The sequence below is a fragment of the Coenobita brevimanus genome, chromosome 76 (assembly GCF_032717465.1).
Source record: "Coenobita brevimanus isolate Jiangsu-jjx chromosome 76, ASM3271746v2, whole genome shotgun sequence".
Classification (NCBI taxonomy): Eukaryota; Metazoa; Arthropoda; class Malacostraca; order Decapoda; family Coenobitidae; genus Coenobita; species Coenobita brevimanus.
The window spans coordinates 7,227,767-7,243,817 of NC_137029.1; the positions used below are offsets into that span (position 1 = coordinate 7,227,767).

A 16,051-nucleotide genomic window follows, 5' to 3' on the forward strand; every position below is an offset into this window, starting at 1 on the left:
ATGAGCTCAGTGCCTGCCTGACTTTGGATGGGAGAGCACGTCAGATTTTCTTGTCCTGCCTGGCCCTTGTTAATTTCAAAGCTCTCATTTTCACACCCTCCTTTGCCTTAGTGAATCATTGGAGATGGGTCCCAAGCCACTAACTGATGTAGAAAAAGGCCGAATTTTAACTAAGAGAGAGGAAAATGTAAAAAATTAAGGAGAGGCTTCAGTGCAGCAGTACGGCTGGGGATCTTGAAGTCTTTCTGAAGTCGATGCTGTATGGTACATTCAGACACATCTTTCAGCAATTCTGGGTACATATCTTTCAGTTGTCTAGCAGTCAAATGTGGGTCTTTTATCACAGCTTGCTTCAGTAACATGTCTGTAGTTGGTGATGTCTTCTTTTAGGTCCCATCCTGTCTATATGTTGGGGAATTGTGTTTTTTGGCAGGTGGCGGGGAGCAGCGAGGAGTGCCATAACGGTAGATTTTCCTCACCCAGTTCGAATACTAATATTATTAATTTTTACATTTTCCTCTCTCATAGTTAAAATTTGGGCTTTTTCTACATCAGTTCGTGGCTTGGGACTCATCTCCATTGATTCACTACGGCAAAGGAGGGTGTGAAAACGAGAGGTTGAAATTAACAAAGGCCAGGGAGGACAAGAAAATCTGACGTGCTCTCCCATCCAAAGTCAAGCAGGCACTGAGCTCATAAATTCACAGCATGTACTGGTAAGCCTGTAAAGTTGATAGAAGCCACCAGAAAAAAATCCACCGACTACAGGAATTTTCCTACAATATTTCTTGGACTCTACCAAATATATGGTGCGAATTAGAGGGTCCAGACTTCCATTGCGCCGACTGTATATATATATATATATATATATATATCCATCCATCATCCAATCCTATGTTGCCCCATGAGGAGCGTAGGAGCCCGGGGCTAGGCAGTTGGTCCTGACATTTAAGAAGACAGTGACCAACCTCACTCATCCCTGAGTGGCATAACGTGAGCAATATACCCCAACCACCCCTTGGATATAAACCTTCACCGGCTCAATCCGATTAGAGCACAATAATTACCCACTAAACCACCAGGCGCCAAAATTTGGTTATATGGTTACCACCAAGCGTAGTAAATGGTTTCCTGGTGTACAGGAAACCATTTAGCTTGTCACTCAGTGTAGAGTCACCCATAGGCAGAAGGAAGAGGAAACAATGGAGGAATGAAAGACAGAAGAGGAAGTGTAAAGTCACCCGTAGGCAGAAGGACGGGGAAAGAATGAAGGAAAGAAAGATAGATGAAGATGGAAGGAATGAAGGATGGAGGAGAGGACAGGGCAGACACCCAAGAGCAGCACTACATTGAGTGAGTGGATGGTGAGCGCCCCCACTTACCACAATATATATATATATACATAATATATATATATATATATATATATATATATATATATATACTGGATAGTATATGTATATATATATATATATATATATATATATATATATATATATACTGGATAGTATATGTATATATATAAATATATATATATATATACGTATACATTACACTTGCTCCCCCTAGTACGAGCCTATATGGGTGGCAGAGGACGTCTCGTACTAGGAATTTGCGTACTCTGAATACATACTGATGGGAAAAATTACATATGGGTGGCACCCCCCCCCCCATGGGCAACGCTTGAGACTCTTTTCAGACCTAAGTATTGTGCTATACAGGGAAACTATCTAAGACATATTACCTAAGATAAACCAACAAGATTATGGCTTTACTAAGTTAACAGGGATATGGCTTAACTAAACCAACAAGAATATGGCTGCTCACCTTAACCCATGAGGACAACAGGCAAATTGTCTCCTGCACCACTCGGTTTCGGGACAATTCAGCATCAAGTCAATTCGCCGTCACAACAATAACAAGACAATTCGCCGTCATTAATGAAGACAGCTATGGGTGACACGAAACAATTCAAAGGTGACTACAGCGAGGAAGAAACAAGTTAATTAACCTCCCCATCCCGACCACTTCCACCACTGACTCCCCCCAATCCCGACCATTTTAGGAAAAATTTTTTTTTGGCTCAAACCTTCGCTTTTGGTGAGAAACATCGAAAATTCATAGAGAAATCGCTCACCTGAGGTTTAAAATACTCATTACAGGTAGGAGTGCCTCCTTACCTTACTGGGTTTTCTATCAGGCTGGCACCAAAGAAAACGAGTTCTATGGGAGGATAACTATTTCACACCACTCATAAACGGTATTTATTTATTTACTGTTAAGAATTTATATGTAGTACAAGAGTATATTGGTTTTCAAGCAGTAATATTGGCATTATAAGCATTGTTTCACTCACTAATACCTGACCTTTTTTTGCCATATTACCTGATCATCATTTCTAACTGTTTCTTCTTCTAAAGCTATGTAAAGTTTGTCCTCCACATTGTCATTGATTGGGGAATCACTCTGGCCCTGAATTTCGTACCGTGGCATGACATGGCTATACTGGCCAGGTCACTGATAACAGGTGAATTGCTGAGACAATGGCATGCAGGGGGGGGGGGAGGAGGTCATGCTGGGTAAGGCATTGTCCCTGCCTGGCATCTTGTTGAGGAAGGTGTCACGTGTATACGTACCAAAAATGACTCGCGAAAATTGAAAATTGTGCAAATTAGGGACCTTGCAATTTTTTCGCGTTTATGTACGTCGATGGGATTGGCAGTGACAAAACGTGTGGACGTAAAAGAACGTCGACGGGACGCCGCGGGTTAAACCACCAGTGAGGAGACTTGTCTATGAGCCATTTCCTGGGGAGGATCAAGAGGATGATACAATGTCTGAGGTGTCAGAAACAGACTTTGAAGGGTTTATGAACAAAGTGAGTGCATTAGCTAGTGAGTGTCGAAAGTGCTGGTGACGAGAGTGGTGAGGACAGTGCTGTGTCGAGTGGTGCAGGAGTTGCAGGCTAGGGTTCCAAGACAATTCGCCATCAATTCACCGCTATATATAGATATATATATATATATTGTATATATATATATATATATATATATATATATATATATATACTGTATATATATATATATATATACAGTATACATACAGTGTGTATATATATATATATATATATATATATATGTTTATATATATATATATATATATATATATATATATGTATATATATATATATATGTTTATATATATATATATATATATATATATATATATATATATATATACAGTACAATCCCAGTTAACCGGGTGGCTTGGGGAATTTACCTTCCCGGTTACAGATTTTTCCCGTATTTCTGATTTTCAAGTCAAATCTATACAAAGGCTATCACAGCAGTAAATACAGTTCAGGTACTCACCAGTCACATTAGGGGTTACACTAAGAGATTCCGCCTGAAAAACTGCCTTGTAAACACACACCATGGTCATAACGCACGTGTGCAATGTCTAGCAATTTGCAGTACTGCAAATTACACCAGTCCATTGTTTACCGAATTACTGTATTCATTATATGTACTGTACTCATAAAAATTGAAAAATAAAATAAAGAAATAAAAGCTTGAACATTTATTAGTGAACTGATGATGTGTTAAGACTGCACTGTAGAATTATCACAACACCTGTGCCCTCACGTGAGTTTGTTTACGTTTCCGACTTCTTCTTCTTCCCTACCTGACCTCCATCACTCCACCCCTCACCCGCCACTCAGCTGTTTTGCAGAAAATAAAATAAATGATGTACGTATGAAATGGAGGCATATTATTTATTTATTTTTCTTCCAACAAAGTAAACTTTCATTCCTATTAACATTTATATTCAGCCATTAGTGTTTTATAATGTTCGCCTTTTTCAAGTCTGTTGCATATGTCCAGCTTCTGTTTCAAGGTAAGCACGATACGCTTACGTTTAGTTTGCACTTCAGGCATTTTGGAGTGTACAAATTACCATCTATCAGAGGAACACAACAGCAAGAGAGCTTGTTTACTGTCTGGTGGCAAAACGCAGACTGGTGATTTTTGGAGGGTGTGGAGGATGACTGAATTCAAGTAGGGGAAAGAGGGGGAGAGGAGGGGTGATTAAGAGGATTTGCTAGGGATTTACATCAGCCGGAAATGCCTTCACCTCGCTTTGTCTGACTTCCCCCAGCCTCGCATGACAAGATCAAACGGCGGTTTGGCGGTCCATTCAAATTGGCGCACAGTTAAAACTTACTGACATTTTTACCAGCCCTTGAATTTTCCCGTTGTTCTGAGTATTCCGATTGTCTGGATACCGGATAGCTGGGATTGTACTGTATATATATATATATATATATATATATATATATATATATATATATATACACAGTCAAGTCGCCTATGGCACAGAGTCCTATGCCACAGTTTTCTATGACACAGTAAGGTGCCAGAACCCCTAAAAACAAACTACGTGCATAAACTACCTATGGAGCGGGCGCAGCAAGGTTTGAAACTTGGGGGGCAAATTCCCCTAGCAGCGGGCTTCCCTGTTTGTAAACAAAGAAGATGGAGACCACTTCAGCTCCATACTACAGGTGCTCCAACTGTGGACTTTTTCTCTCTTATAAGGAGGTTAAATTTCACCAAATTCATTGTGTTAAGTAATGAAACATTAAAGATTCTTTCGGTATTGTTACTAGTTTATAGGTTTGTTCGTAAAACCGCTATGAATGGGTTAGTGACAAAGCACCTATCTCTGAGCTAAGACGAAGTATAATGCCTCCCATCATCATCATCACATATATAAGAATGATTATTAATGTGTTAAATGTGAGTTTTGTTGACACCTGAGCATACAAACTTTATCAAATAAACTTCTTCAATCAGTGCTTGACCAGGCAGCCTCCGCCATTTTTAATGTTTTAGTCAGTCAGCTGATCTGTGTCTACTTGGCCGAGCCTTTTTCACTCGATCTGCAGCAAGTGGCATTGCCCAAACAGACAAGAGGCTGATCACCCTCCAATTTTTTTTTGTGCCTATTGTTACATATAATACATGCACTGACTGACAGCTTGATTCTGTGCATGTGTAAAGTGGGGAAAAATGGGGAAAAGTAGGATGAAAGGGGGGACTTTGGGTGATCATCCAGAACCAAATTCCATTTCTCCCATAGGTCTGAACGTTTATATGGCACGGTTTTCTATGGCACGAGCGAAGTCCAGAACCAACTGGCCGCGCCTTAGGCAACTTATATATATATGTATATAAGTAATTCCTCAACCATCCGATGTAATAGAACCAAAGGCATGTCCGGAATATACATATATATATATATATATATATATATATATATATATATATATATATATATATATACAGTAATCCCTCTAATATCCGGACGCCCAATAACCGAACATCCCCACTAACCGAACCTTATCGTCCTGGGATCAAACATTCCCAAAATGGTCCGAAAATCCAAAAAATTGGAAAAAAAATCGATTTTTTGCCGTCCGTAATTTGAACTTGCCGCGCGCGCCGCGTGAGAGCATTGTTTTGGTTCGTCATTCCTCCGACGTCCGATAGAGCGCCGCTGCATCACTCCCCACTTCCCGCCTGTCTCTCACCGCGACAAGACCTACGCTCTTCGTCATGGCTGCCCACGTGCTCGCTTTTGTGGTGGTGCCGTACTTGCTGCAAGGCCTCCTGCTGCTCTCTGCCCTACTCTTAGTGTGTGTGATGATGGCCCCGCCTCCTGAGAAAAGGAAGAGAGTGGTGTTGACTCTGGAGAAGAAACGGGAGATATTGGAGAAGGTTGATGCGGGTTGGTCTTCCTCTCGCATTCTCTGCGAGTTCAACCTGGCCCGGTCGACTTTGTTTGATATCAAGCGTTCCCGAGACAAGCTCATGCAGTACACGGCTGACTTCTCGTCGAGAAGCAAACGCAACGTGGAGAGGAAGGTTATGTTTACTCCCAAGTATGCAGAGATCGACCGCTCCACGTTGATTTGGTATCGACAGCAACGTGCAGCTGGTGTGATGGTACGTGGAACGGAGCTGAAGGCTGCTGCTGAGAAGTTTGCAAGGCTTCACGACGCCCTAGACTTCAAGGCATCCGAGGGTTGGCTCTTCGCGTTCAAGTTGCGACATGGCCTTACTAACCGTAAAGTACTTGGCGAAGCATTGGACGCTAACGAGGATGGAGTGGACGAGTTTCGGCACAAGGTGAAAGGCTTGATCGACAGGGAGGGCCTCACTCTCGGTCAAGTCTATAACGCTGACGAAACTGGCCTATTCTATCGCTCGGTGCCAACGAACACTCTCGCCGATGAGACGGAGAAGCGTGTACCTGGCCGCAAGCTTTCTAAGGAACGGATATCTGCTTTGTGTTGTGCCAATGCTAACGGCATGCACCGGCTTAAGCCCGTTATTGTTGGCCGTGCAAAGCAGCCTCGGTGCCTTCGTGGGGTGATGGATGTCCTTCCTGTCGTATGGTACCATTCTTTGAAAGCATGGTTCACAGCTGTGATTTTCAAAGACTGGTTTCACCATCACTTCGTCAAGGAGGTCATACATTACCAGACGAAGACACTGGGAATTCCTCGCGACCAGGTAAAGGCTCTCCTTCTCCTCGACAATGCACCTGCCCACCCGTGCGACAAGGACTTGGTTGCTGAGAATGGCCGTATTAGGTGCATGTTTCTGCCACCTAATACGACTGCTCTCATTCAACCAATGGACCAAGGAGTGATCGTGGCAACAAAGCGCCTGTACCGTCGGAAGTTCCTGGACGAGGTGATGGTGGTTCTCGAGGACGAGGACGAGCGCAGGGAAGGACGTGACACTCGAGGCAAGCGGACTTTGGAAAACCTTCGCCGCTACAACATCAAGTCTGCGCTGTACAACTGGGCTAGTGCATGGAAGGAAGTCCCTGTGAAAACTCTTGAAAATGGTTGGTCTCGTCTGCTTCTCGGAACAGATGTGGAGTACGATTTCCTAGGGTTTGACGTGGATGACTTCCATGCACGGCTACGTACGCACGGCGACGATGTTGATGTGGACGATGTTCGTGAGTGGTTGGACGACGACGAGGGCGATCCTGGGTATCAGACGTTGTCTGATATCGAGATCGCGTCTTCGGTTGCTGGTGTCAGTCCCGAACTTGAAGATTCCGACGACGAAGGCGATGATGATGCAGACTTCGCCCAGCAGGACACTACTCCAGCCATCCCCAAGCTGAGCGCACTCCGGGAACATCTAGAGTTCGTCCTAGACTACCTGGAACACCCGGACTGCGACAGGGAGATGGGGCCCTTGGGACTCGTGGAGGAAGTGCGTGCTTTCCGGCAGCGCATCATCAATCGCCAGAATCGTCGGTCCTTGCGTCAGTCAACGATTGACAGTTTTTTCAGGCCCGTGACCCCCGCTGTGCCAAGCCCTGGTTCCACTCCGTTGCCTCCCCAAGACAGGCCCTCATGCTCCGAGCCACAGCCCAGCACATCAGCTACAGTGGAGTCACCGCTCGACGTGAGTTTGCGGCTGTCTTCAGAGTCTTCTGTAGTCGGTACGCCATCACCACTACCCACCGATGCACCCCTTGGACGCCTGCCAGTGATACTCTCGGGCTCTGACAGTGAATAAACAGCAAGAACTTCTCCACTAGACCACACGGGAATTTTGAGTGTTGTGCAGTGAAAAAACGGTGTGTTGTGTTAAGGTTTTCAAGTTGGGAGAAAAGACTAAGTAGAAAAGAAATTTAACGTAACTAACCTTCTTTGTTTTGGCTTTGGAAACTTAAAAAACTTGGGAAAAGTTAATGTGCAACACTTAAATTTAATGGAACATTATTTGGACTAAAGTGAACACTGTGAAAAGAACGGACTTCTGTGTGTTAGTGACTAAGTTCAGTGCAAGACTTCAGGAAGAGTGTAGTGCAAGTGCTTCAGGAAATCGTTCTTACTGTCAGAGTCCGAGAGGAGGCGGTTATTCATCGAGGTGGCCAGGGACTTGCTGTAAGTAGCCAAAATGTTTCATGTTGTACTATTTTCCATACTATATTTACCAGAATGTTTCATATTGTATTTTTTCCCATACTATACTTACCAGAAAGTGTCATACTGTACTTCTTTCCATACTAAACTTACCTCATGCATGTGCAGTAGGAATGTGTTTTTCAGAGTTCGGTTAGGTTCGGTTAGGTTAGGTTCGGTTAGAGTCCATAAGTACCAGAATGTTTATTAATGTATGAACATACTTCTAAACCCACATTTTATGTGTCTATTGCATTTATTTCAGTCATTTATGTGCCTTATTGGTGTGATTTGGGTGTTAAATAGGTGCTATGCATGTCCGGAGGGAGTTGTATAGGTGTTTCTCTGTGTTAGGGTCCGTAAGTACAAGTCCATAAGCTGGGGCCCAATATCCGGACAAAACCAATATCCGAACCTACCGATGGCTCTATTGATCCGGATATTGGAGTGATTACTGTATATATATATCCATATATATATCTATTGCCAGACGCCTCAATCCCGTTTGGGGTGGCCACAAACAAATCGCCTCCAAGTTGCCCTGTCCCCCGCCATTTCACTGCCCTGCTCCCAACTCACACCCCCCTCTCTCATATACCTCTCCACCCCATCCCTCCATCTCATCCTCGGCCTCCCCCTCCCTCTTCCCCCCTCCACCTCACTCACATACACTCTCTTCGTCAGTCTTTCACCCTCCATCCTCTCCACATGGCCAAACCACCTCAGTGTGTTCCTCATAACGCTTCCTATCACATCCACATCCACACCACAACGCTCCTTTATATCCTCATTCGTCACCCTGTCTCTCCATGTGACTCCACAGGCTCCTCTTAAATAACTCATTTCCACTGCTCTCACTCTTGACTTGTGTCCTTCCAACAACGTCCAAGCTTCACTTTCGTACGTTAGAGTTGATATCACAATACTGTCATGTAGTAACTTTTTCACTTCCATGCTCACTTCCCTGTTTCTTATCACTGCTTTCAAAGAACCAGCAACCTTTCTTCCTTGCTGTACCCTTTCAAGCACTTCACCCTCCAAACTTCCATCCTTACTCATCACACTACCCAAGTACTTAAACGTACTTACATTTTCCAAGTCCTCACCATCCAACCTCGCTGTACATTCACTGACTTCACCTCTCTCAAAGACCATCACTTTACTCTTCCCTACATTCACCATTAGATTCCATTTCTTACACACTCTCCCAAACTCATCCACCAAGCCTTGCAGCTCCCCTTCATCTTCACTCAACAACACAGTATCATCTGCAAACAACAGTACAGGGAGTTTCCAAACACTACCCTCTCTCACCAGGGCCACTCCAACATCCACTGCCCTAACTTGTACCTCTTTTATTACCCCATCCATGTACAGATTGAACAACCATGGAGACATGACACATCCATGTTTCAATCCAACCTTCAACGAGAAAAATTCACTTAGGTCACCATCCACACGCACTGCAGCCTTAGCACCCTCATATATACTCTTCACAGCATTCAACAACTTCCCATCTATATATATTATATATATAAGTATATATATACAGTATATATATATATATATATATATATATATATATACACTGTATATCAGAAAAATCAATAAATAAAGTTAAAAGATGTTAAAGAATTAACCCCTTCAACTAGACAATGTCATCTTATATCTGCCAACACTTGAAATTTTTAATTCACTCTGAAATGCACTTACAGTTAATCTAATCCTTCCAATTTGAAAGGTATCTCATAAGTTACATAAAAACTGTTTGTATAAGGCAAGTATACAATATAAAACACATCATCTAATTCAAGGGGTTTAGTGGTTGAGTAAAAAACTGACCTTGGTGGGAGAGGGGAGAGCATGGTGTGGAGGAAGGAAGGTTCTTGGTCAGTGCCCTGGGGGATGGCCTTGGTGCGTTGCTCAATACTCTGCTCTGGCAGTCTATCATCATCTGATTCTACTTCTGAGCCAGGTTGCACCTGTGAAGAATCCTAAAATATCATATTCTTTCTGATTTTCCATCAAACACAACACAATATACTATGCATCATCACACAAGGTAATGGATTTTGTATTTCCATGACAAGCAACAAACAAATTTTCTGTAGGGTCAAAAATTTACTTTCACTTCTATAAACATTTTATGTAAATATCCTCAAAAAGCTACAGTATCATGGCTATACAGTACTTGTATTGGCTTCAGTCAGTTAAAAACCACCACTGATTATGTTGAATTGGAAGGCACATCTCAGTCCAGTAACAAACTGTGGTACACCCTAGGATGATTCAGAACTCCACTTGCAGAGTACAAAAAAATTAACCCCAGTGAATGAAAGAGCTATTGATGGTTTCTACCATCCTTTAGCAATCTTTTATAGCCTTGTTGGGGTATTCAGCCTGCAACTGAAAGAACCTGAATTCAGTTCTCAAGCTGGTCAGGCTGTTGGGTGCAGTTTGGACAGTCTTTGTCCCTGTTCATCCAGTAGGCTACCTGTTATACAGTACAATAAAAGCATATATCACTATAGGCTTATTCTGGGGAAAGGCTGGAACTTAGCATATACCAGTACTGATTTTATGCCTAAGAACCCTCAAATAGTCCACAGGAATTAATCTGAGCCATCTTCTTTGCTTTGTTCTCAGCTGGCTAAATGACTACCCAGGATACTGCAGGGAGGATGGTCTCTATGTTTCTGTGGAGCCACCTTTTGGCTGATTCCTTTTAAAGGACTTGGGATGGCAAGAGAACACAAGAATTACAGCCTATCATGTGGATTAGCCTGCACTTTAGCATTAAACTGAGGATATCCCAGTTGCATTCCACGGTCTTGGGGGTACCAATTCCTCTTTTATTGTGGTCAATATTCCAGTTTTCTCTACAGTAATTCTGAATCCCGTCTGAAAAAAAGATCCGACTAACTGAGGATAAAACATCCTAGTCCAGACAGAAGACTTACCTCCTGTACCTCTCACATGCCACACGGCAACAGAACACTAGTTTTTAGTGTGATATGCATTGAATGTTACATTCATATCTAGTGCACTGATTGGCTGCATGGGAAAAAAAAAAAAAAAAAAAATCTAACACTTTCATTTTCCTTTATGTCCAATAATTCACCACCATAAAATTCTTTCCATGCTGCTGCAGGTATTGATGTTACTGGAACCCCAGATTCATCTAGACACAAGCACACAGGCAGCACCTGGTATGCGATGTCATTTTGTGATTTCCCTTTATAACAACAGCCCATTTATAACACCCTGTCCTGGCAATGTGACTGGCCTGTCCCATTTCAGTGATCACCATGATGAGGGAAAACTAAACTCAGCATCTCCTAGATACTGTTTTTCATCTGAAAAGTGCTCAACATGATCATCAGCTGTAAATCATTGCTACTCTGTCTACTAACCACCCTATTACCCAAGCACCATCCATTATCACATTCACTTCTGGGTTATTCGCATTAGTCGAAATGCCATCTATCATCACGACTGCTGGTTTCTGTAATGATCCCTCTGAAGTGATGAGTCACAATCATTGATGTACTCTACTGCATACAAGGCAGGCAAACTGATTAGCTATAACTGTGAAGTAATGAAAAACTATCTACAGTATCTATCTATCTATCTATTGCCAGACTCCTCAATCCATCATGGGGAGGCCACAAACAAATTGCCTCCACATCACCCTGTCCCCCGCCACTTCACTGCCCTGCCCCCAACCCACACACTCCTCTCTCATATAGCTCTCCACTCCATCCCTCCATCTCATCCACGGCCTCCCCCTCCCTCTCCCCCCATCCACCTCACTCACATACACTCTCATTGTCAGTCTCTCACCCTCCATCCTCTCCACATGTCCAATCCACCTGAGTGTGTTCCTCCTGATGCTTCCTATCACATCCACATCCACACCACAACGCTCCTTTATATCCTCATTTGTCAGTCTGTCTCTTCATGTGACTCCACAGGCTCCTCTTAAATAACTCATTTCCACTGCTCTCACTCTTGACTTGTGTCCTTCCAACAACGTCCAAGCTTCACTTCCATACGTTAGAGTTGGTATCACAATACTGTCATGTAGTAACTTTTTCACTTCCATGCTCACTTCCCTGTTTCTTATCACTGCTTTTAAGGAACCAGCAACCTTTCTTCCTTGTTGTACCCTTTCAAGCACTTCACCCTCCAAACTTCCATCCTTACTCATCACACTCCCCAAGTACTTAAACATACTCACATTTTCCAATTCCTCACCATCCAACCTCACTGTACATTCACTGACTTCACCTCTCTCAAAGACCATCACTTTACTCTTCCCTACATTCACCTTTAGATTATGTTTCTTGCACACTCTCCCAAACTCATCCACCAAACCTTGCAGCTCCCCTTCATCTTCACTTAACAACACAGTATCATCTGCAAACAACAGTACAAGGAGTTTCCAAACACTACCCTCTCTCACTAGGGCCACTCCAACATCCACTGCCCTATCTTGTATCTCTTTAATTACCCCATCCATGTAAAGAATGAACAACCATGGAGACATGACACATCCCTGTTTCAACCCTGCCTTCAAAGATAAAAACTCACTCAGTTCACCATCCACACGCACCGCAGCCTTAGCACCATCATACATACTCTTCACAGCATTCAACAACTTCCCATCTACTCCATATATTCTTAATACTTCCACAATCCTTGTCTATCTACCCTGTCATATGCTTTCTCCAAATCCATAAAGGCCACATACAACTTCTTTCCCTTCTCTAGAAACTTTTCCATTAAAGATCTAAGAATGAATATCTGATCTACACAACCTCTAAAACTAAATGCCAAAATTACAACACCACAGACATGCACCATTATCTATATGTGGCCTAATATGATGACTGTGCCATAATTATACTATATACCCCCCCTGGGGGTAGGGGGGTTTTCAAGAATACTCCCCCAGTATCCCTGCTTGTCGTAAAAGGCGACTAAAAGGGTTGGCGGAGGGTTAGTGCCCCTCCCCGGAAAACAACTAACTAAAAAAACAAACAAGAAGCCTCGGACAAGGACTGACCAAACGATGACGACCCAGGACCGGACAAAGGACTTGGTAATGAGTACATGGAATGTAAGAGGAGCGAATGATGAGGTGAAAGAGAGAGAGATTGTCCAGGTGCTTGAGGGTGCGAAAGTGGATGTATGTGGAATAACTGAAACAAAATGGAGGGGAGAAAGTGTGAGAGAATGGGAGTATGGATGGGGTATATGTGCAGGAGTAGATGAGAATGAGAGGGCAAAAGAAGGAGTGTGTATAGTTGTGAGTAAAAGATGGAAGAAGAGCATAAGACAGTATGGATCAGTTGGGTCAAGGATTGTGTGGGTAAAGTTGAAAGTTGGAATACAAATGTGGGCGATTGTGTGTGTGTATGCGCCAACGCAAGATCGTGCTAGAAGAGTGAGAGAAGAGTTCTGGACAAATGTGGAAATGTGCATGGAAAAGTTTGGAAGGAATGAGAGAGTGTTTTTGATTGGTGATATGAATGGTAAAGTTGGGAATGTGAAGGTGGATGGAATAGTTGGTGAGTGGGGTGTGCCTGCCGAGATAGATGAGAATGGGAGTGCGTTAGTGGACATTTGTGCTGGGAGGTTGGTGATAGCCAATACCCTCTTCAGGCATAAAATGATCCACAGGTATACATGGCGAGTGATGAGAAGGGTGGGTGGTGAACTGAATGAAAGGAAGGCAATGATTGATTATGTGTGTGTGGATGAAAGGATGCAAAGATGTGTAAAGGATGCAAGAGTGTATAGAGGTTGGGGGAGTGGACTTTCTGACCACTACTTGGTGGTGGCCAGAATTAGGATGCAAGTGAGATGGAGGAATAGAAGAAGGGAAAGACGAGAGGAAGGAGTAGTTGCAAGGAGAGTGGAAAGGTTACAAGAGGATGAGAAAAAGGCAGAGTATAAGAGAGAAGTGGAGGAACGATTGGGCAAATATGAATTGGAGCAGATGGGAGACGTGGAAGGTGTGTGTGTAAGATATTTACAGAAGAAATATGTGCAGCATGTGATGTGGTGTGTGGAAGGAAGAGAAGGCGGAGGGGGGTACAAGGAACAGTGTGGTGGACTGAAGAGGTGAAACAGGCTGTGGCACAAAAGAAGAAAGCATACAATGAATGGATGAGAAATAGGGGCGTGGAAGAAGTTGAGAGGCGGAAGAGAGAGTTGTATGTGGAAAGGAAGAGAGAGGTGAAAAGATTAGTAAGAGAGAGTAAGAGGAGAGTGGATGAGGAATTTGGAAGGAATTTGAGTGCAAAGTGGAGGGACTGTAAGAAAATGTTCTGGAGAGAAGTGAAAAGAGTAAGACAGGGTGGAAGTGAAGTTAGCAGGGGAGTGAAAGATAAAAATGGTAGATTATTAGTGGAGAAGGGAGAAAAAGTGAGCAGATGGAGAGAACACTTTAAGGAATTGTTGAACATAGAGGATGGAAGTAATGCAAGTATAAGTGGCTGGGGAATGGCTGGGAGAAGGAGGGAGGTGAGAAGACAAGAAGAAATCAGTAGGATAGAAGTTGTGGAAGCAATGAAGAAAGTTAAATCAGGGAAAGCCCCAGGAATTGATGGAGTGTGTGGTGAAATGCTGAAGCATGGGGGAGAGATAGTAGTAGAATGGATGTGGAAGATGTGCAGATTGGCCTGGGAGGAAGGTAGAGTCCCGGAGGATTGGAAGTCAGGTATAATTATTCCCTTGTACAAAGGAAAAGGGGAAAAAGAAGTGTGTGGTAATCATAGGGGCATTTGTCTTCTTAGTATAATAGGAAAAGTGTATGGTAGGATACTTATAGACAGAGTTAGAGAAAGAACAGAGAAATTAGTTGGAGAAGAACAGGGAGGCTTTAGGAAGGGAAGAGGTTGTGTAGATCAGATATTCATTCTTAGATCTTTAGTGGAAAGTTTCTAGAGAAGGGAAAGAAGTTGTATGCGGCTTTCATGGATTTGGAGAAAGCATATGACAGGGTGGATAGACAAGGATTGTGGAAAGTGTTAAGAATATATGGAGTAGATGGGAAGTTGTTGAATGCTGTGAAGAGTATGTACGATGGTGCTAAGGCTGCAGTGCGTGTGAATGGTGAACTAAGTGAATTTTTTCTTTGAAAGTTGGTTTGAAACAAGGATGTGTCATGTCTCCATGGTTGTTCAATCTGTACATGGATGGGGTAATAAAAGAGGTACAAGGTAGGGTAGTGGATGTTGGAGTGGCCCTGGTGAGAGAGGATAGTGTTTGGAAACTCCCTGTACTGTTGTTTGCAGATGATACTGTGTTGTTGAGTGAAGACGAAGGGGAGCTGCAAGGCTTGGTGGATGAGTTTGAGAGAGTGTGTAAGAAACAGAACCTAAAGGTGAATGTAGGGAAGAGTAAAGTGATGGTCTTTGAGAGAGGTGAAGTTAGTGAATGTACAGCAAGGTTAGATGGTGAGGAATTGGAAAATGTGAGTACGTTTAAGTATTTGGGTAGTGTGATGAGTAAGGATGGAGGTTTGGAGTGTGAAGTGCTTGAAAGGGTACAGCAGGGAAGAAAGGTTGCTGGTTCCTTGAAAGCAGTGATAAGAAACAGGGAAGTGAGCATGGAAGTGAAAAAGTTACTACATGACAGTATTGTGATACCAACTCTAACGTACGGAAGTGAAGCTTGGACATTGTTGGAAGGACACAAGTCAAGAGTGAGAGCAGTGGAAATGAGTTATATAAGAGGAGCCTATGGAGTCACGTGGAGAGACAGGCTGACGAATGAGGATATAAAGGAGCGTTGTGGTGTGGATGTGGATGGGATAGGAAGAGTTATGTGGAACACACTGAGGTGGGTGGGCCCGGGGGAGAGGTTGGAGGGCTTAAAGACTGACGAAGAGAGTGTATGTGAGTGAGGGGGTGGAGGGGGAAGAGGGAGGGGGAGGCCAAGGATGAGATGGAGGGATGGGGTGGAGAGGTATATGAGAGAGGGGGGTGTGAGTTGGGAGCAGGGCAGTGAAATGGCGGGGGACAGGGCGACTTGGAGGCGATTTGT

The 16,051-nt window shown here is 43.3% G+C and overlaps 1 protein-coding gene across 1 annotated transcript in view; it reads right to left on the minus strand.

Moving 5' to 3' along the window:
• Positions 1 to 16,051, minus strand: part of Cds (CDP-diacylglycerol synthase) — a 104,248-nt gene that overhangs the window by 61,709 nt on the left and 26,488 nt on the right. The window contains exon 2 of the mRNA XM_080279020.1: positions 9,839 to 9,978. Coding sequence (XP_080135146.1) covers positions 9,839 to 9,978 — 140 coding nt within the window. The remainder of the gene's footprint in view (positions 1 to 9,838; positions 9,979 to 16,051) is intronic.